The sequence below is a fragment of the Astatotilapia calliptera genome, chromosome 10 (assembly GCF_900246225.1).
Source record: "Astatotilapia calliptera chromosome 10, fAstCal1.2, whole genome shotgun sequence".
NCBI lineage: Eukaryota > Metazoa > Chordata > Actinopteri > Cichliformes > Cichlidae > Astatotilapia > Astatotilapia calliptera.
In genome coordinates, this window is record NC_039311.1 from 13,001,093 (window position 1) to 13,026,999 (window position 25,907).

General features: G+C 40.4%; 3 protein-coding genes across 12 annotated transcripts in view; 1 reads left to right on the top strand and 2 right to left on the bottom strand.

Annotated features, from left to right (window-relative positions):
- Positions 1-8,740, top strand: part of LOC113030209 (sodium/potassium/calcium exchanger 3) — a 33,393-nt gene extending 24,653 nt beyond the window's left edge. The window contains exons 13-17 of one of the 2 annotated variants that reach the window (XM_026181406.1): positions 612-778; positions 960-1,074; positions 1,175-1,287; positions 1,438-1,503; positions 2,103-8,740. In XM_026181406.1, coding sequence (XP_026037191.1) covers positions 612-778; positions 960-1,074; positions 1,175-1,287; positions 1,438-1,503; positions 2,103-2,213 — 572 coding nt within the window. In that variant the 3' untranslated portion in view covers positions 2,214-8,740. Of the gene's footprint in view, positions 1-611; positions 779-959; positions 1,075-1,174; positions 1,288-1,437; positions 1,504-2,102 lie in introns of those variants that run through there. The other variant, XM_026181408.1, reaches the window with a different exon arrangement.
- A 34-nt stretch (positions 8,741-8,774) lies between these two features.
- On the bottom strand, positions 8,775-20,148 carry dpf2 (double PHD fingers 2). 5 transcript variants are annotated; one of them, XM_026181410.1, is made up of 13 exons: positions 20,056-20,148; positions 17,617-17,777; positions 17,047-17,154; positions 16,169-16,347; positions 15,980-16,072; positions 15,818-15,896; positions 15,313-15,354; positions 14,122-14,145; positions 13,444-13,581; positions 13,195-13,326; positions 12,996-13,108; positions 12,822-12,897; positions 8,775-11,343 (listed from the first exon to the last, which is right to left on the bottom strand). In XM_026181410.1, exons 1-13 carry the CDS (start codon positions 20,085-20,087, stop codon positions 11,261-11,263), a joined length of 1,260 nt encoding a protein of 419 aa, XP_026037195.1. In that variant the 5' UTR covers positions 20,088-20,148; the 3' UTR covers positions 8,775-11,260. The 5 variants fall into 5 exon arrangements, with proteins under 5 accessions (XP_026037195.1, XP_026037194.1, XP_026037197.1 ...); XM_026181409.1 differs by having other exon boundaries at positions 12,822-12,903; positions 20,056-20,147; XM_026181412.1 differs by lacking the exon at positions 15,313-15,354 and having other exon boundaries at positions 12,822-12,903; positions 20,056-20,146.
- A 2,137-nt stretch (positions 20,149-22,285) lies between these two features.
- sptbn2 (spectrin, beta, non-erythrocytic 2) overlaps positions 22,286-25,907 on the bottom strand; it is a 50,905-nt gene continuing 47,283 nt past the window's right edge. For all 5 annotated transcript variants that reach the window (XM_026181034.1, XM_026181033.1, XM_026181036.1 and 2 more), the window contains one exon: positions 22,286-25,829. In XM_026181034.1, coding sequence (XP_026036819.1) covers positions 25,617-25,829 — 213 coding nt within the window. In that variant the 3' untranslated portion in view covers positions 22,286-25,616. The remainder of the gene's footprint in view (positions 25,830-25,907) is intronic.

Sequence of the window (25,907 nt, forward strand, 5' to 3'; positions counted from 1 at the left end):
GCCTCTAGCAGCCTAGGCCTACTGCAGCATAACTAAGGGAGGCCCTTAACTATATACCTCAGCAATAAAAAAGAGTTTTCCACATGAAGCTCTCGCTGGTTTTCTGTTCATTTTTTAATGTGTAATAACACTTGTTGCTTCTAAGTTCGATATAATGATTTGATTGATTAGCTGATTGATGATTGTGCTATAATGCTCATTTCTTACTCCATAGTCTTTTGCTCTACTAGAGAAGCGCTGCACGATTCAAGGTTAAAAATAATCCTTATTCATCTCTGTGCAGCCCCCGAGTTTACCCATTTACCTCCTGCCTGTTTAAGGCCACCCTGCCTCTAAATCAACTTTCTTCTGATTGGCTGCCCCTTAAAAACAGGAGGTTTAAACGCCAGGCGGGGTGGACAGAGAGCTGTGCACCTTAGATAATCACATTAAGGATATCATGAAGCCCCAAGAGTAGTCACAGGGATTACTTGTGCTTTCGCTGGCCTCTGAACAGCCTTCAATAAATATAGCTAGAATTTGTCAGTTTATTGTTGCCTTAAATTGATCTTACTCCTCTATCATGTTAACCCCTTGATTGCTGATACAGTCCAAATGCTGTCTCATCACAGATGGCTGGTGTGCGCGGGTAAAGTGGGTGATCACATGGCCTCTGGGCCTATTGCTCTACTGCACTGTGCCTAACTGCATTCTGCCACGCTGGCACCGCTGGTTCATGGTCACCTTTGTGGCCTCCACTTTATGGATCGCTGTCTTCTCCTACCTCATGGTGTGGATGGTAAGAGCAGGTCTTCTGTCTACAGTATCTCTTGTATTCTCAGACACCTGCTGAAACTGATGTGATGTACATCTGCATGTTGGTTTGTAAATTAAAACAAAAACAAAAACTAAGCTAGTTTGAAGGTTTTATAGACCAGTAAGATAACTTTATCCTAATATTTTCTATATGTTTCTATCAGGTCACCATCATCAGCTTCACACTAGACATCCCAGACTACATCATGGGCATAACCTTCCTGGCAGCAGGGACTAGCGTGCCTGACTGCATGGCGAGTCTGATTGTAGCTCGACAAGGTAAATGTGTCCTGCGTGATGTCTCTCTCTTTCATTTTTATGTCTCTTTGTGAGGCAAGTACTTAAGCATTTCTCTGTCACTTTTCCTGTCTTTACTCAGGCATGGGGGACATGGCAGTGTCCAACTCTGTAGGCAGCAATATCTTTGACATCCTGCTGGGTTTGGGTTTTCCCTGGGCTTTGCGTACACTTGTGGTGGATCACGGATCAATAGTAATGCTTACATTCATCTTTATGTAACACCTCTTCAAACTTCTTTCTTTCCCGGGTTACTAATTTTTCTGTGCGAGTTATCAGAGCGAAGCTTTGCAGCTTCTCACTTCTGCTTGATGGTCATAACACTGATGTTTTTCTTTCCCACAGATATCCATAAATAATAAAGGACTTGTATATTCTGTCATCCTGCTGCTGGCGTCTGTGTTTCTGACAGTAAGTAAATGCTAAATACCAAAGGTTGCACAGATATATAGGTGATGTTCAGAGAGGTGTAACCAGTATAAAGTGTACAGCAGAGAGCTCTGCTAAATTTGGGTTTTTAAAAAAATCCCACCCAGTACATTTCTATATCAAACAGATTTAAAGTCATACGAATCAATAATGCTATTAGATCATTCAGCCAGGTTTGGGGCTCTTTGAGTGTTTTGGTTTGCAACATTGCTGCAAACTTAATATACACTCACCAGTGTGTGTTTGTTAGGCTACAAAATAACTATTAAATCAGCTGTGCATTGGGTGCTCGGCACCAGTTGCCACACTAACAAAGTTGGCAAACATGTGGAGCAGCTTGCAGCTAATGAACCAGATGTTTCCTTCGGGATGTGGTGGAGAGCAAAGCTTGCAACATGTTGCACTGCCCCCTTGGGGTTGAAACGTATATAAATAGAAAGCTGTCCAGTTATGTATTTTTTACTAAACGAAAACTAAACTAAAAAGGTAGATACATTAAAGACAATTTTATTTAAAATAAATGGACCCTTGGCAATTCTGTCCCTGATCAGCATGTCTGCATGCTCCGCATCTGCTTGCAGGTGCTGAGTGTTCATCTGAACCACTGGAGACTGGACCGTCGGCTGGGTCTGGGTCTCATGTTTCTCTATGCCATCTTCCTGCTCTGCTCTATCCTCTTTGGGCAGATGTGAGGCTTACAGGTCAAAGGCCAACCCAACTCAGACGCCATGCTGAGTATCTACCTTTCTACCACACGTCCTCCTTCCTGAAGCCAAAAAAAGTGAAAAAAAGTGACGGCATTGATGTATTCCTCTTATTAATTCCTCTGCAACTCAGTGGGACTTGTTAGGGTGATACTGTACACATGCAACTACACAAAACGTTTTAGCTTTTTTTTTTGTCCTTCTTGTACAGTGGAGTGTTTAAAAGCAGTCTTTCGGTATTAAATTGGGTGATCTAGCAGAAAATGTAGGAATGTGGCAGATGGAGGCAGCAGATCTGTTGGGCCTTTAGTGATATTTAAAAAAACACAAACAAGTTATGTAACTTAAAAGATGTTGAAGTGCTGTTGTTGCACAGTGGTGTGGTTATTTAATGGCCAATATTTTGATGATAATTGTACAGAGAACTGAGCTGAATTTTTGTTTTTCTGTGTAAGTATTACAGCAGCCACTCTGCTTTCCTTTCCTGCTAACGTGCAATTATAAAAGCTTTATGGTCGGTGCTAGACTGATGATTGGCTGTTCTGCTTTCAGGTGATGGATGAAGCTCATGATTAGGTCACGTGGCAGCTAAATTTGTCAGCTGTGGACTAATTTGCTAAATTGCTTTAAAAAACATTTTAAATTGGTTTGGAGATGAGGTGCACCAAAGGCCTGGGTTCTGAAGCAAGTCCACCTTAAAAGGGATGTTTTCTTATCTGGCTTCAGTTATCCTAACATCAGAAAACCCAATAAATCTGACAAGGTTAACTCAGAAAAGTCAACCCAGGGTTTGTTTTTTTTTAAATTAGCAATGACTGAGTTCATGTGAGAGGGACTGTGTTTGCAGATGACCAGTCGTAAACATGGACAAGAGTATTGACACTGTTGCCACATGATTTACAAAACTGTAATATTAAAAGAATATTAAAAGAAAAAAAACAATCAAATCAGATAAGGTCAGATTTAAAGAAGTGTACGTGTGACAGAAAGACAACCTTGCTCATTAAAACATAAAATGCTACATGAGTGTAAGCCATTTATAGCTAAATGCAAGATACTCAATCACTGCTCGATCATGAAGGTAGAAAGAGTCTACTATTACTCTGCGTTACTTTAAGGTGCTGGTTGCCTAAAAGAAAGTTCCTCTGGGGTTTAAGACAGTTTAAGTCCTTCAGTTGCAAACTAGTCATTGTTACATGTCTGAGAACAACACTGGCTCATCTCAGTGTAACAAAAAGTCATTTAAACTTCTGGTCTGTTGCTCTGTCCAGTTAGGAATCACTGCGAATACATTTCACCTGCTTTGGTGCAAATGAAAGTGACAAGAAGATGATGACCCCCAAAGAGCAGCTCTCTCTCCTGACTCTCTCCTGACTGATTTTTTATCTGGATTCGCCTTTTGCCAACTTCCTTGTCACAGTAGTTGCAGTTGCACTCAAGGTTTATGGGTTGTCCAGCTTCAGCAGGATGACACATCGTTTGATGCTTTTGTAAGGAAGGAAGTAGGCTGTTACATGAGAGAGAGAGCACTACAAAACTCATCAATCCTGCTGCAAGACTGCTGTCTTCTCCTGTATACAATGAGGAAGAAGAGTACTTCTAGAGCGCTGCAAATGACCTCCAATGGGTTACTCTTGCATGTTTCTGACCAAGCTGTCTGAAACAGGTGGCCCTGGTCTCCTTTAGTGGGACCTGTTCTCACAGACCAGCCCCATGTATAGCCTGAATGGGCTTCAGGTACCATCACATGCTAACACTACTAACAAGGAGTCTAGCAGAAAAGCGAAACTAGAAAAAACTAGAAAAAGCAAATCTAAAAAAGCCGTCATGGGGGGTAGCCATTCATCTCCACTGCACTTGTCACTTTCATTTGCACCAATGCAGATTCACGGTGGTTTATGTTTATGACTCTGTGTCATACTGGGGCGATTAAGTGTTCACTCATTTTATTTTCTCAAGCAGTGTATGAAAATAATTCAGTCCAGTTAGTAGGCTTTGCTGACTTGCTAATTTTACATAAGGACTAAGTACAAAAGTTAGCTATAGCTATATTAATAATTATAGAACAATGAAAAGGTTTAGATTTGTACAAGTTACTCCTGCTAAGAAGTGTAACTTCTTTACAAAGTGTAACTTTGTAACTATCTTTTACAAAGATAGTTATCGTTGTAAAACTAAAAACTCAAGCCCTTAATCCTGGATTATAGTCCAGGACTCGGAGTCATGAAATATCCGTTCATCTCTAATTTGAAATAAAAAAACAAAAAAAAACAACCATAAACTCCAATATAACTTATAGCAAAGTATTAATCTCTTAAGCTCTTAGTACAGTTTTTTATGTCTGTATTTAGTCTGAAAATAAACTCAGAACTAAATCGGTCAAGAAAACGCAGAAAACACGTAAATACTTTTCTCTGAAATATAGAGGTGTATAAGTGCAACTTGTCAATGTGGAAATGCTGACAAACTGCCATTGATCTGGAGTTTTGGTTGGCGCACTCTGAGGGCATCTCTTCAAAAACTCTACTCTTAATGAGACTCCTGCAGGCACATTGAAAGGGCCAACAACCAATCACCTCCCCCCAGCTGATCCAGTCCAGCACCAACCAAGATTTATTTGGCGATACATGTTAGCAACCCTAAGAGCAGAAAAATCTGCAAATCTTTCCCATTTCTACTGGATAGATTTCAGATCGCACTGTTCTCCATTCATTTTAGAGCAATAGTAATACAGCAAATTTACATGTTCTACTCTTTTCATTTATTTAGATTTTCAGTGGTAATTCAGCCAAGCTAATGCATGACAACATCACTACCTAGCTGACTTCACCATTGCAACAAGGACAAATGGTTTCTGGGAGGGTTCGTTTTACTGACCTGTGTCTGATACTGAATCCACATATTTTCACGCAGGAATTCAGTATTTTTATTTTATTTCTGACTACAAAAATCAAAGCGGCTGAGAAAGGTTTACACAGCTTGGATGGAGGGCAAAAATAATGCATCAACAGTAAAAATCCTACTCTGCATACAGTACAGAAAAATGTCTTTATCATACGGAATAAGATATGTTTCTTTCCCCACAATAATAGGGAGAAAACCTCAATAATCAGGTGACCCCCCTCATATGAGCAAGGCCATGGCGATAGTGGGAAGGAAAAACTCCCTTTTATTAGGGAGGAACTTCCAGCAGAACCTGGTTCAGGGAGGGGCGGCCATCTGACCAGTGAGGGGGTAAGGGGGAGGGACACAGAACAATAAAGTCACCCTGGAAGAGATGCAGAGATTAATAACTACTGATTAAATGCCGAGTGGTGTGTAAGCACATAGAGAATGAAAAAAGGTGAGTCGGGATTAAAGACTCGGTGCATCATGGGAAGCCCCCCCAGCAGTCTAGGTGTATTGAATCATAACTAAGGGAGGCTTCAGGGTCATGTGATCCTATATGCTTTATCAAAAAAGGCAATTTTTAGGCCTAATGTTAAAAGTAGAGAAGGCGTCCAAACATAAGCAGGCAAATAAAAAAGAGGGAAACCACTGCAGTTTTGAATCTTACCAACAAGAAATAACTTTTCAATCACATCACAGGAGTTTCGCATCATATTGGCACAATTTAAGCTGGTCATTTCAAGTCATTTTGTCCGTGCTGCGAAGAGATTACGAATAGAGATTTTCGAATAGCCTCGTATTTTCTGAATGTAGCTGACGTTTGTGTGAAAATATTTACATGCATTCAAATGTAGCAGCTGGCACTGAGTTACAGCAGAGCACGTCAGACGAGAAAGTGGGTACTTTTTAGTCCTGCACCACAGGAAACCATACATGCGTCAGACTGTTTTTAGTACAGCCGAAATGAAATGCACAGTTTCACAATATTTTGAAAATTTTGCCTGATTCTAAGCACGTGTTGCTGCAGCTTACTGTAAGTAAAAAGAGTAGCAGTAGTACTACGTTTTGTTTTGGGGTTTTTTTTTTTCGTTTTGAGGTCTTATTACTATGAAATCTAATATATATAAAAATATCAGTGTCACAGATTTTAATGACTTTATGTGCAGGTTACTAGTGAAACGTCACGTTTAGGTACGACTATCGATGTTTGTATTTCTTGTACGTTTTATGCGATCGTGTCACTTTGGTGGAACATTGTGCAGCAAAGCAGCCGATCAGGATAGACACAAAACAGCGCGCACACGCAGAGACGCGTCTGCTGTGTATTTATTGTGTCAAAAATCGCTTTGTGTTAAACAATATATACTCAGATACACCGTGTAATTGTTGGTTTCTGATGGACAAACTGTCCTCTTTCAGCTTGTTGTGTGAATTCAAATCTTAAATGTTCCAGCAAAGGGATCCAGGTGATTTTTTTTCTTCCTTCAAATGGCTGTACAATTATTATCTTTGTCTATTGGACAATACTTTTTACTGTTTTTAAATGTTAAATAATTTACATAGTTTTACAATAATGAATGTCCTACAGAGACTAGTTTTGTGGTGTTTTTAAATATATTTTTTAAATACATGATGTAAAGTTAATTATGAGTTATTGTAATGGAAACGAATGCGCGCTCTGCCGGTGCGTTCAGTGACCTTTCTAAGGTGGTAATCTTTTGTTTCGTGGCTGATTCACTGACACGGCTGGACTTCACGTAAGAGAGCAAAGAAGACGACGCTCCTATTTACAGGTTTAAATTCAGTGAGAATTTTGAAATTTGTGAGCAGAAAACAGTGAATTTCTTTTATCTCTGCCAAGTTGTTTAGTTGGTTGTCTGCAGTGGAGGCAAATGAAGCTTATTTTTAATTAACTTTAATTGACTATTAGACTTTTTACTTTGACTTTTAACTAGTTAGGTGTGCATGATTTTGGATGATGACATTGTTTTTGTAATTATGCCTCTGTACGCGACCACGTCTGTAGACTTCAGCCAGCCATTGATTGCAAAGGGTTTTCATCCAAGTATTAAAAACAAACTTTCTATTTAAAATGTTGCTGTCCAAATCCTTTTAATATTTATAAACACAACTGTTGAAAACCCTGTTGAATCAAAGCCTAAAATCTGCGTTTTAATCACATCTAGACCGTTTTCACAGCACCACAGTGGATTTTACATCAGAGGTGAAATTACAAAAAGTGTCAATTATCCAAATGTTTATGGGCTTAACTGTATATTTCAGATCACAGCAACAGTCTTGCATGTTATCAAAGTCCGGTTTTAGATCGATTTGCTTTGATATTTTGTCAAATTAATGAGCAGGTTCCAAAGATGGTGGAGTGCAGTCGAGGTTCAGAGGTCTGTTTTTGTGCAGCACTCACAATGAAAGGGAAACGTTTACTCAATGCTGAAACTTTGTGTTGTTTTTTTTTTTAAAATAGAAATGAATCATCATAATAATTGCTGACATATTAAGCTGCTATTGCATATTCATTGGCCAACACTGGCGTTGTTCACTTTTGTTGGCATATCAGTAAATAATACGTCACTGGCCGACATTAACGTTAGAATTTTTGTGCAGTTCAAACTTTTAAAGTTAGTGTGTGAAGAGCCATGATGAAGATCTTTGTTCTTTTCACACAGGAGGGACAAATATGTAACTAAAACTCAGAAACAGGTGATATTTATAAGGGCAATGATTTGTTGTTTGTAATGTTTTCCAAACTCAATATCTTAATCCATTATTATTATTATTATTATTAAGATAGAAAAAGGTATAGGTAAGCCTTCATCTTAGAGCCACTACAGGCAAACAGAGATAAAATGTTGGGTGAAAATTTGCCTCATAAAGTGGCCAACCCCACAGTCTGAGTATCACTATACTTAAAGTTTGATTGCCAATATGAGCACAGAATATCAGGTAATGATTGCATTCAACTTTTTCCTATCATCTCCATCCTTCATCCATCAAAATGTGTTGTTTTGCCAGCAGTTTACTTAAAGCAGTGTGTGACTCCAGAGTCTTTTTTCACTCCGCTGTAAGCTCCTGATACACACCTCATAATAAGCAGCGTCAGAACAGCTCGACTTGCTGCAGTACTTGTTGTGGTTTCACCACAAAAAAGCAAAATAAAAAAAAAAATTAAAAACAATGTTCTGGTTATTCTGCTGTGATGTTGGAAATAGAAGATATTTTAGGCTACAAATTTACTGCTATAGAGATTGTATTGGATCATAGAAGACTGTTCTTGTATCTTGAGTGCAATAAAAAAAAAAAGTGCAATAACAACTGATTTTCTTAACATTTCTTTTAAGAAGCAGTGATTTGCAAAATGATGAAGGTGCCACTTTACGTGGTCAGTCCCACTGGACGTCTAGAAGGGAAAAGGTTTAGTGTGGTGACCAGCGTCTAATGGAGGAAACCAGAAAGGAAACTGGGCAACGGCCAAACTTTTTGGCCACTTATTTAACTGAGAACTAAACTGAAGGTGAATTCTGGAGAAATGTTTAAGCTGAAATAAACACTAATGTCCTTTTCAACTCTCCCAGCTTCTATTACTTTTTCCCCATCTGTCACAGTGAATGTCACGATGTAAGAGGAGAAGAAATAACAGCAGACTATAGTGCTTAGTATTTTTATTTTCCTGAAGATAAATTTTCATACAATAAAACATTCCATCACAATCCAAATCAAAATCCACCCCATGAGAATTCCCCAACTATGTAAACCTATGACCTCGATTTAACCCTTTCATGCACAAATTATGGGAATTGTGCTAAAATATTTTCCTCTTTTTTTAAAAAATAAAATCTCACTGCCCACACATGTGGACACCATGCAACACAGGAATAAAGATGGGTACAAAGCCAGCGCTGGCAGCATACATGAAAGGGTTAAATATGTTATTACTATAGTTGAACGCGTCTCACCCAAAGCTGGAAGCAAGAAAACCCGAGTCTGATACTAAAATGACACAAGAGCCGACTGTGACAACAAAAGCCGAGCACGTGCTTCTTGTTTATGTCAGTTTAGTTTGGATGTTGGCTGCTTAACCGCTGAACGCCATTATCCTCTTAATCACATTATGGACTTTGCTTCTTGTTGTGCAGCTTTGGAGGAGAGCAGCTCAGTTCAGACCTGGATCACAGGATTAACTAGAAAGCAACTTCCGCTTGAGTCCCGAAATGTCCCACGCATCAGATATGCAAACATCACTGATGAATACAAAAACAAACACAAAAAGAAAACAAAAAAACAACAACAAAAAAAAAAAAACGACCAGCAAAATATCCTAGTAGCCACCATCTCTCTAGATAAAACAGTAAGTTTAAAACATGATGAGAAAATAAACCAAGTTATACTTGTGTAATGCTTTAGTAATTGTTAGTTGGCTATTGAAACATGACAGCATGGTTAATTTATATTACACCACTTCCCAACACCTTTGCCGGCCTAACTGAGACAACTACGGAGAAGACGAGTGCTGACAATTACTGAACATGCACTTGTTTAACTGTAAGATTATGCAGTTATTGAAGCAGATGCTGCAGCTGTCATGACTATTTATCCCTCAGTCTTTGTGCCATCTATCTACAGCATGTTTAAACCCTTTAAATACTGTTTCTGTGTGAGGTAAAGTTACTGCTTTTAGCAGTTCAGCCAGACTTCCTCTCACCTTGACACAGAAGGAAACCATTGCATAATCAAACTATGAAAGCAGTGACAGAAAGAGCCATCTCCCCACATTATACATATACATATTATAATCTCTTTTCTACAGTATGGAGCCATCCATAATTCTTGCCACAGTCCACTATCTGTAATAGCATTTTCTGATAAAGAACATTTACAGTATCGCACATTATCTCGCAACAGAGCCTAAACAGACTCAGCCATGAGTCCCTGTCATCCCTGCCTCCTTAAAAGGGCTCTTCTATTGCTTTTACATTGTCAGCAAGTGACCATAATCGAGGTCACATTGTCCTTAGGTTAAAGAAGAAAAAGGAAAAAAAAAAGAAGAAATCTAGTGGTGTCACAACAACAGAACGATGGATATGGTGCATCATCAGCAAACTGCTAGAACACAGCGATTATCCCTTTAATGGGGCTGATAATGCTAGCGGGATTTGTATTCGACTCGACTTTATCACATCTGTCTAACACAGGCCAGATGTGTGGCCCGGTGAGAGATTCAATATCAAGTTTGCTTTGGAGAAGAGCCGACAAGTTGTGTCAAAAAAGGCCCCAATGCCAAATGAAACTAGCACATTAGTAGGTCTTTCAGCAGCTCTGAGTGCAGCACAAACACGAGTCCATCATTGGACTTCAGTCTAACTAACTAAAGTCCTTCAGCCTTTGGAGCCACCTTCGACGAGCAGTTTCTCTGCGTACCTTTATGTGGCCGCAGGCAGCGGATGACATGGAAAAATTATTTACAGTCTCAGCAAATCCCTTTGACTCTATCGAATGACCAGCCAAATACAGTTCAATAAAACAACACCTGGTGCTGGATGAAATGGGCTCTAAAACATATCATAACCATTCTGGCTCCAATTTGTGCACACGCAACACTAATATATATATATATATATATATTTATACTATAGAAATATATAAATATTATAAAATGTCTTTTTTTTTACACTATGAGTGAGCATTGGCATGCTATTTGATATCAATGAGCTCTATTTATGCTCTAATCATAAAATCAGTACACTGACAAGGTTTTAGCAACTTTGCATGTGTAAAAAAAACAAAACAACAAAATTAAAAAAAAAAAAAAAAAAGCTGAACATGAAGGGATTATTTGGCTATTTATGCTTCTATCTGCGAACATGATTGGTGCTGAAATTGCTTATGTGGCAAGGTGGTGAAAATAAAAATCTGTGGGACTGAATCTGAGGTTGGAACTGTGTAACAGTCGTATCTGATGGTAACTGAAGCCAGTCTGGTGAAGGTATACCTCCCAATCCTTCCCTTTATCCATGTCCAGAACACACCCTCTCTCTGAGGTCAGCTTGTCGGGGAAGTCTGTCATCTTATCTTGAAGGGTAAACGACGCTGCTGCAGGACGGCTGGGTGATGAGTGCGGGCCAGAGCGGCCATCACGACGATGGGGCGTTCTGGTTTTGGTATATAGATGCCTTGTCTTTCAAAAGGTCCAGACATAGATGACAGCTCCAGCTTCCTGAGTACCCAAATAACAGAGAGAGGCAGTAAAATCTGATGTTAAACTGCATTTAAACAGGAGAACAGTAGAGGCCCCTAGATCAGTGGTCCCCAACCTTTTTTGTGCCACGGACCGGTTTATGTCCGACAATATTTTCACGCACTGACCTTTAAGGTGTCGCAGATAAATGCAACAAAATAAAACCAGTACCGATACCAAAAAAAAGAAAAAAAAGAAGAAGATTTATTGATAACACGTGAAAAGACCCAGGGAAACTTAATGATAAAAATGATAAAAAAAATTTTTTAAAAAAAAAAACCTTAAAAACCCTGAAAATCATAAATATCAAACCCGAGCCTCAACTCTCGCAGCCCGGTACCAAACGACCTGTGGACCGGCCCGGGGGTTGGGGACCGCTGTTCTACATGATTAATGAGAGAGCATGCACCGCTGATTCTCTAAAATGTTTTGGCACTGAATAAAATAATAAAATGTATTGTTTTTAAATTAAATAGTACCTTAATTACAAAAGACTTGCTGTTTTCTTTGTTTAATAACAATGAAGAAAAGCTCACAGAGACACAACAGCTAGCTTTTCAGAAGCTGCTGAGACAAAAACTTGATATAAAAGCAGATTTATTACAGCTTTGTCCGAAGGCTTTTGTCCAGGTTGTGTAAACTTGGCTCTCTATGTGCGTGACTGCGATTGCAGATATTTTATGTCCTTTTGCTCAACCTTAAAAAAAAAAAAAAATCAACTTTGTTGGATTTTTGCCATGTTCAGTTATTTAAAAATCAATACCAATTATCCATTACCTACTCCTACATAATGTTTGTGTAATCAAAGTAAACATCTGTCATGTTACCCTAAAGTAAACAATGCCCAGAGAGTGAGCTGCCTTGGCGGAGGTTTATGCTCTGAGTGCTGCTCGTTCTTGTACACACACACACACACACACACACACACACACACACACACACACACACACACATTCTAAATTGTAAATAAAAATAGAAAGCAATGATTTTCAAATCACATGAACTGTATACTTCACTGAAACTGAAACTGAAACTGAAGCAGTCAACTATTATTGAACTGGGCTTCTACATTTCAGTAAGATTCACACATGAACTTTGGACATGTGTGATAATGAGAGAATCAGGATGTGACATTTTCCACAGCAGTCCCGTCTACATTTAGCACACAGCAGGAAATAATCCACGTTCGCATTACTGGAAATACCCTGTGTGGTAAATGCACTCTTCTATTCACACAATCCGACATCACGGAGTCATTTTGCACAACGCCGCTGACAGGTTAAAGACGAGCTCCTGTCCAGAATAAATGCCTCAGACATTTGTAATCTCACATTCACCACCTTTGCGTGACGTCTAGAAAATGCAGCTGCAGGTCATCTGTGAAAAGGGCTTCAGATTCATTCTTTTCTAGGAAGTAGTAAAAAAAATAAAAAAAAAAAAAAAAAGGGTGGACTTACCCTCTGGAGGTTCAGACATGGGGGGGTTGAGACAGTACATGTGATAGCCTCTATCACAGTCATCGCAGAACAGAAGCTGATCCTGGAAAACAAAAACACTCCAGTTCTCTGCACGAACAACCTAGATCTCACTTTAACCCAGAGACAAGCAAACAATCTCTAAAGACGACTCACATCATTCTCCGATGTGCCGCACATGTTGCAGCATTTGCACTCTATGCACTGCCAGCGGTACGTCTTGACGGCGGCCATCATTACAGGAGTGAACTGCAGGCAGGAGGGGTGGCCTGCGTCGAGAAAAGGGTTTAAACACGTTACATCTTTCCAAGAATACTTGCTGCGTGGCTTTTCTCATATCGCTACTCTTATTTACCTGAACGTCCACAGTCAGAGCAGGACACCAGCTCCTCTGATTGGCCGGTCTTGTGATTAGTTTTGGAGTCTCCCAGACAGAAATCACAGTAATTATTAGGCAACGCGAGCCCATCTGGACCTTTCTTTGGAGCTGCGTGGGAAGATGAAAACATGCAGGCCAATATCAGTGATCAGTTACACCGACGCTGTGACCTCAGATAATCAACTGACGACTCCTCCGAATCGACATTGCGCCGCTGTCGCTTACTTTTTGGCTCCTCGGGCAGCGACAGGGCGGGCTCGTTCATTTCCATGTCGTCTTTCTCCTCACCCTCCTCCTCGGCCAGGTGGGAGTGGGTGTAGTGGTAGCTCAGGCCAGGACGGTTCTTGTAGCGCTTCCCACAGACTGCCACCAAAACCACAAAATACGACATGTATGATATGAAAACAAAGAACAGACCAGTCAAATCAGGTGTTTCTACCACGTCAGTGGAGGAAGGTGAAGGTGACTCATGGAGAAAAGGACTATTCTTTACAGTGCTATCATGGGACATCTTAAAGCTGATGAGGATGGTGAAACCCTTCCTACTGTTCACATTATCATAATTAGCATCTTTAAAAGTATCTTAAGATGATCAAAGGACTCTTGCAGCAGTGTCCTACTTACAATGTAGCCTCATATCATGCACATATTTAACTGCTGTAACTGAAAAACAGTTACTTTGCAATTATTGATACAACTATTAGTATTTCTATTTTTTTTAACTGACACAATGCCTTTGACTATGTGAATAAAGGAAAAAATTAGACACAACATAGACTAGTGACACAGCGAGACAGAAAGCTACGACTCTCGTATGGTGGTTTCTCTCAATACATGTCAACAACTTCTCATGTGGTAAAGTGATGATCGGGGAGGGAGAAGAGAAATCAGTTAAGAACCCACCAGGTTCCTGATGTCTCCTGCTTTCTGTTGAGTATCAAAATTGGCACAATGACATGATAAACTGGCGGTGAAATAATAGGAAAGATGAACAACATGCTTTATTTATGTATTTATTTGTTTACTTGAGACAAGCTTCCTCTTTGCTCGAAATCTACAGTAAACACAATAATAAGACAGCATCTCGACCACTCCTGCTGCAGCTAATATGCTGGAACTGCTCTGATCTTGGCTTTAGCTTCTTCAGTTTAAGGGTCTTAGAAGCATTGACAGTGTTTTGACTCGAGACCTCACTGCACTGAAACAAAACTAAGAAACGCATGTCACCATTTTGCAAAACATCATGTTTCTGATTTGAACTGGTATTCTTTTAACAGTTGAGAAAGCCAGTGGGATTGTGCAAGGAGGATTTACTGACTTAAAGGAGAACAAAGATGCCACTGTGTGAAGCCGTTGTCACAGGGAGGGTGTGATGTTTGTCATAGCAGTCAAACACAGTACTTCTTCTTTCACTTCCACACTTTCTCTAATTTTCATTTCCTCAAAAGTCCAGCAATCCTAGGTCTTCGACTTTCGGGAAGCATCTAACCAAGAGGCTAACAACCAAACAGAAACTATTTTTTGTGTGGGTGGGGTTGGTGGGGGAGGGAGAAAACAAAATACTCCCCATAAAGTCAAGCAGACATTAAAGTGACTCAAAAATCAAGCGAACACATGGAACATGGAATGAGATTTTACAGGATGCAGAGGTGGTGAAGAGGAGAAATGCAGTCAAAATTAACATAACACAGGGGGGAAAAAACAGCACACGCACTCACAAAAGGGGAAGAAAACATCAGCAGCAGGATCTAGCTTCCAGCTTATCAAAATCTGTAGGAGGTTCAAGGCCAGATTGGGTGGAAAAAGTAACTTTTAAAGGCCACTGCTAATCTTCTGTAAGCTGAGATGACTCGTATATGTGGCTGATTACATGATTACAAACTACACTTTAGGTAAAGCATATAATAACAGGGCATTTACGCTCTCCAAATGTAGTTAATTACAATTCAGGACGATGTGTGTAACAGAACATTTAATTTATGAACTGAACTACACAAAGAGCAAATCTACTTGGTAACAGACAGAAAATAAAAACAGGCAGCAAAGACAAAAGACACGGCAGACTGGAGTGAAAAGGAATGAAGAGAAGTATACCTCTTTCAGAAGGTTTTGAAATATGCTTTTGTTTGAGAGTGTCTGAAAGAGAGAAGAGAAGAGAAGGAGAAGAGAAAGCACAGACAGAGACTCAGACCGACAGAGGATCAGTCAAGTCAGTCGGCAATGACCTACTGAGCACTGCAGCTCAAAGTGAAAAGGCTTCACAAAAGAGGAAAAAACAAAACACATCAAGCAGTTTGACAACACCAAAGAAGAGGAAGACTTTTTTTCTCTCCCTGCACATGGAAATACCTGTAAATTAAAGTATGACATCATAGTGGCAAAAATACAGATCGACTAGCTTTGTAAATATCAGATATAAGAAGTCTAACGAAGAACAGAGAAAAGATGGAACACATGAAAAGAAAAAGAAGAGGGTGAATTAAAATGTGATAGTTAATGAGGACTCGAGCTAATATAAACATTACAGCTATGAACACCTGCGGTGACCTTCTACTCGGAGCTGTATTCACATGCTCTACTCTCAGCCAACAGGACTCACTGTCACAGGCGTACGGCTTGTCTCGGTCCTCCAGTGCTGCCGTGTCCAGCTTCTTCCTGCTGCTGCCCACTCCTCGGCCCTGCGCACATTATTAGACTCAGACGGGCCCTTAAACGCATGCTTGGGATCGAGAAACCGCATCGATCGACAGCCGTTATTTACCTTCCCTTTCCCTTTGCCTCTTCTTTTAGGCGTGTCTTCTTCATAGTCTTCATCGTCAAGGTCGTCCAGGAAGTCGTCAGGCTCGATGATTCTCTGTGTTGACAGGGATGAGGAAGGCATGACAATGGGGTGTATTATATTTCACTTTTCCATCTATAGCAGCTTTACTTCAAATCTCAAAACAAGAACCTTTCTGATCCGGGCGGCAGGGTTCAGGCCTCCGGTGTAATCACTCATGTTGGAATCCTCCTCCGATCCTCGGAGGTCTGCGGATGTCCTTTTGTCCAAGGAGTCCCCCTTCAGCAGGGCCTCCAGGCTGCTGCCATCCGATGACAACAGAGCATCCTTCTTCAGTCCTAAATCTAGCTCTATGAAATCAGGAAAGGCAAAACACAATATAATATACCTGAAAATGTTGGTGCCAGACATTTTAGTTGGTTAAAATAATTAGGGATATTCTAGTGAGGTAAAACCAGCCTATTTTGCAGCTCTGTGTAGTGGCAAACAAGATGATACGGTGAGCTATCAGCATGAAACAAGTTTCTGCACTGATCTAGAAAAGGAGCCGTTGTGTGTACGCAATGTCAGAGTAAACTGCCTCAAAACCAGCCCTCTGAACAGCGTGTGACCACATTCTGCACAAGCATGAGGATGTTAAACCACAAGGACAGAAAACTGCTGGTGCTAGCACTGCTAATGTCAGCCGCACTCAGCAAACCAATCAGATATAAGGTGTAAGCTATGTTATGCGTGGCACAAAGAGCCACACATGTCAACGACATTCAAATACTTGTTTGCCCCGTGATTAGCATCAATTTTGAGTCTTTTCTGACTTTTAAACTAGTCGACATATCATGTTTTCTCCTGCTTAGTCAGCAGGAACAACACCAACACTGATACATACAACTGTAAGCACAGGTACAATTCAAGTTGGATTTAATTATTGATGGATATCTGTTACAAGATAGCACCACATGTTCATCCCCGCAAAGTCTTTGATATCCACCTTAAATGCTGACACACTAAAATAGGAGAATAAGCTAAGCTGCTCAGAGCTACTGTGCTACCTGATTTAACCGGAGGGAAGATAAGCCGGGGGTCTTCTGAAGGATGAGATCTTCGTTTCTTTCTCCACCTCCTGGCTGGGTAAGTGTACAGCTGTCCTGGAGCCATGCCTGAGGGAAGGCAGAACAGGAAGGCGTTCACAGTTATCAAACAGTTCTGACACACTGGCAGGGGAAAAAAAAATCCACAGGCTCCGTTTGAATTTTCTTAGACTGTCCTTTTCAGAATCGGTTATTTTCGCATTTAAACACGAGCAGGCACCACCTGGCTGCCAGGGAGTTGCATTAAGTACACAAGCTCTGTTTGTGATTTTAAACATGCATGCATGGTGTATTTAGTCCTTTGTTTTGAAGGCATTGAGGTTATTTGTAGCTCCTTCGAGAAATTCTGATAAACAGCGGAAATGATGATTCATCTTAATCACTTAATCACTCATCTTAATAACGAATGCTTCACAGCATCTGTGCAGCTTCCTCTGGATCACTTCTCTGCTGCTCATTTTGTCCAGCTCTTACAACTTTAAACGCCTTTAGCGCAGGTGAGCAGTTCGACGCTCACGTATGGTGTCTCACCTGGTCCCCTGTGTCTTTTCTCCATCCAGATATAACAGTTGCTCTGAGCCACGCCGGTCTGCGAGTCGAGGAACGGCATCCGAACGCTCCTCTCGGCGCACAGCCTGGCATTGTAGTTGTGACACTGCTCCATGGCATCTCTGTAGTACTGCTCTCCCAGCCTGATGAAACAAAACCAGAGGCAGATGCTGGTCATTAGGTCTATTATGGTTCCAAGACAGAAATCAGCAGCTGTTGCCGCTCCAAAACAAGTGCGGTCTCAGTTTATTTTAAAACTGCTTGTGTTTTTTTGCTCTGCTGCCTCCTACTAAGCAGTGTCTTTGTGCTTCAGACTAAATGTTTAGTGCAACAGCAGGTGCTCTTTTGTTGGTGCATCAACAACAACAACAACGAGCTTTGGTAGAAGCACAGGCAAAGCCAAGTGTTCAGTATTTATAGCATAAATATACTGTTAGAGTGCTGCTTGCTTAATCCCTTTTAAAGAAGCTGAGGGCTGAAGCTACTCAAACTGAGACAGGAAGACATCTTACAATTCCCTCAAGCTATCAAGTGTCAAAGAAAAAAAAAGGGGGGGGGGGGGGTGGCACAAAGAACCTCGTGATGCAACAACTGCACCTCTCGAGGCTGTCAGGAACCCCCAGAGGGCAGCAGTTCAGTCCTGATGAGATAATAAACCATGTAATTGTGTTAAACCTTAAAGAAGCTTTTCATAGATTTCAATCTCCAGTTAAAGACTTCATTATTTAACTTGCTGTAAGGCCATAATAACATTGCAAAAAGCTGTCTGTGCTCTGTGGGGTCCAGCCAAAAATGAACACTTGCTTTTCTTTCCAGAGAAATCATTTCAGGCAGGGTGAATTAACTAGAAAGAAGCCGTCACAAATGCGTGAGAGCACACCAGATACACACATGGGTTGGCTAGTACTGACATATTCTTGTAGTGGCGTATATGTTGTCTGATTATTTATGTAAAAACGCTTCATCCCACAGCCCAGAGACACGTACCGAGGGGGTTTGGGTTAATTGGAGAGTCAAAATTTTACATGGGTACGAATGTGAGTGCGGTTTTCTGTCTTTCTGTGTTGGCCCTGCATCTCCCCCTATGGTAGCTGGGATAGGGTCCAGCCCTAATTGTGACCATGATAAGAATAAGCAGAAGAAAATGGATTTATGAAAGACACACCACAGAAATGAAGCAATACTCAGAGCGGCAGAGTGGCTCTGGTTTTATTATGTGTAGAGTGATGCTGATTGATGTGCATTATTCTTGCAAAGGGAAAAAATTAAACAGTGACTGAGTTGCAAAAAAATATATATTCATATAGCCCCATTTCACCAGTGTTATCTCAAAGGCTCTTCACACGATACGGTAAAGAGCTTCATATATTATGAAGAGAAAGCCAATGGAAAGGGAACTAAATCTCCCTTCACCAGGAATAAACTTCTGATGGAGGAGGCTCTTTGGGTTGGATGAGGGGACAGAAATAAAAAAAAAAAGAAATCAGGTGAATATATTTCTGTCAATGTAACTATAGCATAGTGCATACATAAAGGATACCAGCTCATTCAAACCAGCACATCTAGCATGTAAACAACAGTTCATTTATATGTTTTTGACAGCACAGACTTGGTTTCAAGATTACATCATCTTTCATTCTTTGTCAGTATTATTTCACAAGGAAATTAAGTTTGGAAGCAAATTAAAATATTTTGATGTGTGTCGGGTAAGTTTTATATGTTTGTGCTGCCACAGTTATCGCAGGTAGAGGTACGACGTACGCGTGTGTACGCTGGCGTGTGACATTAACCCCGAATCGGGCTGTACGGCTACACGATGTAAGACGACGGAAATGGAAGCACGTTAGAGCACAATACAGTGTTCTGGTCTTTGAAACGTTAAACTTTATAAGCAGTTCTTTTATGTGAATCGGAAACACCGGCTATGGCTCCGGGCTCTCGAGTTCAAATCTTCAGCGAGGGATTTTCATTCATTTTAAACTAGTCGCTCCAGTCGCTCCAGCCGCTCCAGCCTTCGCTAACGACGTTAGGCACAATTACACTCTCTTTAGCTTGTTAGCGTGACACCTAGCTGCCATACTCAACTGACGTTAGCACCACAGCGTCCGTTTGGTCACAAAAACACAAGTGGCCGCCACACCGCTAAAAATACACGAAGGATTAAATGAACACAAGTTCGTCTACATTGACTCGTGATCCATGTTTCAGAAACGTCAGCTGCGTGTCTGCTAACTTACACTTCCATTCCAGGATGTGAACAGACACGACGCTCCGACGCCTCTGGCTAACCTTACTAAGTCAGCTGGAATGCTGCTAAGCTAACTAACGACAGCGGGTGTACGATAGTACAGGCGTTACAATGTGATGGCTGTGTGTGTCACCTGCACACATGTAAGGTAAGTAGAAAAGTCCAACACTTACAGTTTGACAACATTCTCAACAACAGCTGCCATCTTGCTTCGATACACTGGGAAAGTGGCTGCCGGGTAATGTGTGCCCTCTGTCAGGACTTGTAGGCAGATGGTGGAGTAAGGTGAAACACATTGCCCCCTACTGCTGGCCCCGTGCCATTGCAAGGGGTTTTATTATTCCAAGCTGCAAATCATGTTAGTAATGTTTTAAATTACTTACAAAGCTTCCAGTGCACAAAATGTAGTTCAGTGTTCTTTATACACTCATCAGGCACTTTATTAGGTACACCTTCATTCAAATATCTAAACAGCTAGTCACATGGCAGCAACTCAATGCATTAAGGCATTTAGAAATGGTCAAGACAGCCAGCAGAAGTTCAATCTGAACATCAGAATGGGCAAGAAAAGTGATTTAGGTGATGCTGAATGTGGCAGGCAACTAGGTTTACTGGGAGTGGTCCAAAAAGGAGAAAATATTCAATGAGTGGCAGTTCTCTAGGCAAAAATGCCTTGTAGATCCTGGTGAGTGGTCAGAGGTGACTAGCCAGACTGACAGGATAGCAACAGCAACTCAATTAACCACTCACTGCAAACTAGCTATGCAGAAGAGCATCTCCGAGTGTCAAATCTTGAAGCAGATTGGCTGCAGCAGCAGAAAATCACACAGGTTTTTTTTCTAAGAACAGGAAACTGAGGTTAACAATTTGCACAAACTTGTCAATGTCGTATGAGTCTTGATTTCTGTTTTCATTTAGATGATAGGGTCAGAACTTGGCCTAAACAACATGAAACATGATTGTGTCAACTGCAAACTGAGCATCATCTAAACACCACAACCTATTTGAGTATTGTTGCTGACCATGTCCATCCCTTTATGTGTACTAGTCTTCTATCGGCTGCTTGCAGCAGGATAAAACACCACGTCATGAAGCTCAAGTCATCTCAAACTGTACTCACAAGGCTTCCACACCCACCAGATGTAAATCCAAGAGAGCCTTTGGGATGTGGAGGAATAGGAGATTTACAACATGTATGTTCAGCTGACAAATCTGCAGCAGCTGTGTGATGATATGTCAACATGGACCAAAAACTCTGAGAAATAAGAATTAGCCTTGGAGGTGAATGGCGTGACATGTGTAGCAGCGAGGTTTAAGATCTGCTGGAAGAGCAGAGTACAGTCTGCTTTCACTCCAACATTAACATTTATTCAAAGCAGTTATGTGGGGGGAGGCTGTGTGATAAAAGTGACGGTCAGTTTTCATATTTCATAGAAGCAAAAGGTCACAAAAGACCAGATAGCAATTGTGCTTTTGCCATAATTATACTGGTGAAATCACTTTAACATGCTCATGGCTCAGTACCAGAACTATATCAAATAATTTTGTCTACAGGAAACAAAGCCACACCTAGGGTGGCTGAGTGGTTAGCACCATCACCACACAGCAACAAGGTTCCTTATTTAAACCCTGGTCGGGGAATTTGCATGATCTTTCTGTGCCTACGTGGAGTTCCTCTGGGTACTCTGGCTTCCTCCCACAGTCCCACAGTCAGTTTAACGCATGATTCTAATGTGAATAACATACTTAAAGTGTAGCAGATGAAGTACTGTATGAATATACAATTTTTATTCCTTAAACTCAGCCTACAAGCACAATCTGTCTAAACAACCTGCAGTCATTGAAAAAGAAGGTTTTCACAGGACTCCGTGCATCTTCAGTGAAGCATTATATTTGCAGAAAGTTGGAAAAAAGGATACAAAATATTTCTGATGGCCTCTGTGTTCATCTATTCACATTAAAACTCATTTCCTATAAAAGAATGAAATTCAAGTCTCTAACTCAAAGGTAACAGCAAAACAGCTGCAGACAACTTGATGTTCATGTGTCTACTGAAAGAAATAACACTGAATAAGACACTGCAATCCCCCAAAGCTTGTTATGAAGCAGTCTATAGCCAGAAGCGTTGGAGATGGTCAATTGATACAATGAGGAAAAGCAGCTGCACGACATGTCTGGTGGAGGTTTTTGCTGCTAAAGCAAGATCTGTGAGTTGCTAAATAAAGACGTCATGCATGCAGAACTGTGAATGATAATCCTACATGTTCAATAAAGACAAAAAAAAAGGCATAAGTGAGTTTAGTCAGAGTGTGTTGTGACAAAACAATCAAACATTCAACTCACAGGCGCTAACAGAAAAGAATATCTTTTTTTTCTTAACATAAAAGATTCAACAGCATCACGTTCTTGATTAAACCATGTTTTATTATTCCTAATATTAGATGTAGATACACAAGTCAACAAACATTATCTTCAATTTGTAATGAAAATGCTCCACAGCACACTGACATCGTGTGGAAAGGTCTGATATCACAGACACGTACCTGAAAATGGACAGCAGTTATACTTTTTGCAATAAGTTGCATTAGTAACAGTAGTAGTAATAGGAACAACAGTAGCAATAATGATAATAATAGCAATTAATAATAGTAGTGGTATTAACAGCTCTGAATTACAGAGGAAGGAACAGACATTCGTCAAAAGAAATGAAGGTAGGTGGACAGGCTGCGAGACAGACCACTGGATGAAAAAATGCAAGCTCCCACTAGACAGCAAAGATCCTGCCTTCTTCTAAAAAAGGAAGCTCAAATTGTCACCAGTCTGTTTTCAATCATGTGTAATACTTAACAAGTTGGTTTTCTGCTTCATTAAGTACTCCATCGTTACAAATACTCTTAGAATCAAAACGTAACTCTTTGACATCAATAACACATACTTCTCATGTTCTGGTCAAAGCTCACCAGTAGCACAATGTTATTTTAAAAGGATGCCATTTGCAACATCAAATCACAGCCAGCTAAGGACGTTTCCACAAGACTGGTTTGCCAGGGTCACTCTGCATTAAATATACAGGGCAGTTTCAATACGTGAGTGTGTGAAAGAGAGAGAGAGAGAGCTTGTGTACAGTATGTCAAGTATGAGAAATATTTTTGCTTCACATGACCAATTTGGCCAAACTGGTTTGAATCATTCACATTCAAATGAGCTGATAAGAAAATACACTGTGTGACCTTTGAACTTGGATCGCCTAATATCTGATGGAAACTGTTCAGAGCGGTTATCGCTGGAAGGGGAAGGACTCCTTTATTCAAAACTGTGCACAATGTCTGCAAACTCCACTGGCTCGCTTATGTATGCAATGACCTTTTTTCACCTGGATCCCACATTGTAGTTCAGACTGAAACTAACTGGGAGCTCCACCATACACTCAGGAATGCAAACTCTTACAGTTAAAGAGACGAGGCAGGTTTGATAAATCTGGACCGCGTGCTGTTAACTGAACCCAGACTTGTTGCGGCATTCCTATGAACTGACCACTCTTTTATGGAACTGTATACCCATCCAAGCACTAATCAGCTTTAATAAGCTACTTTCAATATCAGTGCAACACAAATAGTTACTTGCAGCTCGTTTGCTTTTATGGGACTCCGTCAGATGTTTGTTTGTTAAACCGTTGCTGAATCTTTGCTGTTATAAGCAGTTAATTCATGCTTGGTAAGTAACTGACTACACCAACCAATTAATATGAAGGCAGAATGTCAGGTTGTAGTGTCTACATTCACAATATACTATAAATGCCATCTTCATTTGAAATGTACAATATGTGAGGAGACTAGCAAACCTAACACCTATCATTTGTTTACATAATCCATAGTAGGTCGCCATTTGATTTATTTTCACCGCCAACTGATTATTACTTGCTCTCCAATTATCAAGTCCAATGTATGTGTATATTAACACATGTAGATGGCATAGATTGGACACTTGGAAGTATAAATCTAGTTGAAATCATGCCACATATTCAAGAGTGCACGGCTGATCAAAGAGAGTTGAGGGCATTCTTCTATTTCTGGGGTTGGTGCCAAATCAATCCACTGACATACATGAGGTCATTGCCACAGGTCACTTTTTAAACAAACTTTCGTATCTTTTTATAAAACTTGACAACTCAATCGTTTGGTGAGTAAAAAAAAAAAAAAAAAAAGTGGGTTTAGTGTATTTGTAGTGGGTTCAAGTAAGGCTCAGGCTCATATCTCTTTGTTGTAAAGCACACAGCGCATTCCTCAGTGCCTATCCAGTGTCACCTTCACGCACCTCACTTCACCGGTAAAGCCATCTGTCAACCCTCCTTTTGTCCTGCTCAGGTCCCTGTGCTTCAGTTTTTTATCTATACACACTGCCCCCGTGCCTTCACATCAGTAGGTGGAGAACGGAAATAGATATCAGATGACTAAAACAAATAACAAATTGTCTCGAAGATCATCGTTAGTGATGTCAGCTGAAGATATTTTCAAACCAAAAGAAAAGCACAGCTCTGGGAAATCATTCCAGTGATATTAATTTCTGTTTCTTCCCGGTTTACCGATTCTGAGTACCGAAAAGCAGCATCCATCTGGCCACGCTTGATCCGAAAAAACATAAACATGCAAAGTCCACAGCACCACAACTCACACAAACGCACCCACGCACACACACACACACACACACACACACACATGCACACGCTAGAAAACTAATCTTCTCTGCTTTGTACAGAAAAAAGAAAGAAAGTTGAACATCAAGCAGAAAAGATCACTCAAAAAGAAAGAATCAAATACAGGCAAAATTAGAGATAAAAAAAATAGTAAAACCACTTATTAAATATATATATTATTTTTCCAAGGAAAATTGTGATCACTTACTGCACACTGCTAAAATTCAATGAGCTTTATTTTCCTGTCAGAACACCTCATAAACTGTCATTCCTAAAAATAAAAAAAAAGGAAAAAAGAAAACAAAGAAAACAAAAAGATATAGTACATACAAGGGCAAGCTGACATTCTCCACAAAACCAAATTTGCTTCTCTCAACAACATAAATCAAGATTATCTACCATCAAATTAGTCTTTGTCAAGCCAGCAACTGAAAAAGATAAATAGTAATAATGATATCAATAATATTGAGATTAATAACATCAATACCAAGAACAGAAGAAGAGATGTAATGTGATCCTTTCTAATAGAGAGCAGTTAAAACTGGGCAAATGAATCAAAATGCAGCAGAGTGGAAAACCATCATCTTTTTTTTTGTTTTTTTGTTTTTTAGAGAAACAGTATCACAACAGGGTTAGCTAATCAAGACTCACTGAAGAGCAAATATTCCTACAGAGGAGGATCCGGTTCGCTAGACTGGAACTGTCTCTCTGCTAATGACATCCACCCCCGGTTCTGACTCACACTAATGACCTCTGTTGGTCAAAACAGGGTGAGGGCTCTGATTGTTGGGTGCAGTTAAAGTGAGATGTGGACTGGATGAGTAATAAAATAAGTGACACATAAAACCAGCAAAGAGGGAGAGAATAAAAGAGAAAAAAAAAAAACTTTTCTCAGCTACATGACGCAGCTGTTAACAGATTCCTCGGGGCTTGCACAGAGAGCAGTGTGTTTGTATGACCTGTTTGTACTTTCCTTTATATCTGCCTCAGTTTTTTGAAATTTTGACAAATTTAGTTCCCATCCATGATTTTACAAATGTTTTATTTCTTCTTGCCGAAGAAGCTGAACCTCTTCTCGCGATCCTTCTCTTTCCCATCCTTGTTGCGCATGGTAACGCCTCCAGCTTCACCCGAGCTGGGCGAGATGGGCGGCATCGTCATGGCACGGCTGAGGGGCCGTGGAGCTCCAGGCGAGTCTCCTGATCCTTTTGGAATGGAGCTAAGGATGGACTGGATCCAGGAGCTCATCTCCGCCTTTCAACACACAAAAGAGGCTGGTTATGTTTTATATTCCCCTAAATGTGTTTTAATGATTTGAGCAATATAAACCTG

What these genes read in the sequence shown, in the direction of transcription:
- dpf2 (XM_026181409.1), bottom strand. Translation starts at nt 20,087, where the DNA reads ATGGCAGCTGTTGTTGAGAATGTTGTCAAACT. An exon ending in CAAGCCGTACGCCTGTGACA is followed by an intron (nt 15,355 to 15,817) that starts GTGAGTCCTGTT and finishes TCTCTCTTTCAG; the next exon opens with ACACTCTCAAACAAAAGCAT. An exon ending in GCGGCACATCGGAGAATGAT is followed by an intron (nt 12,904 to 12,995) that starts GTGAGTCGTCTT and finishes TTTGTTTTCCAG; the next exon opens with GATCAGCTTCTGTTCTGCGA.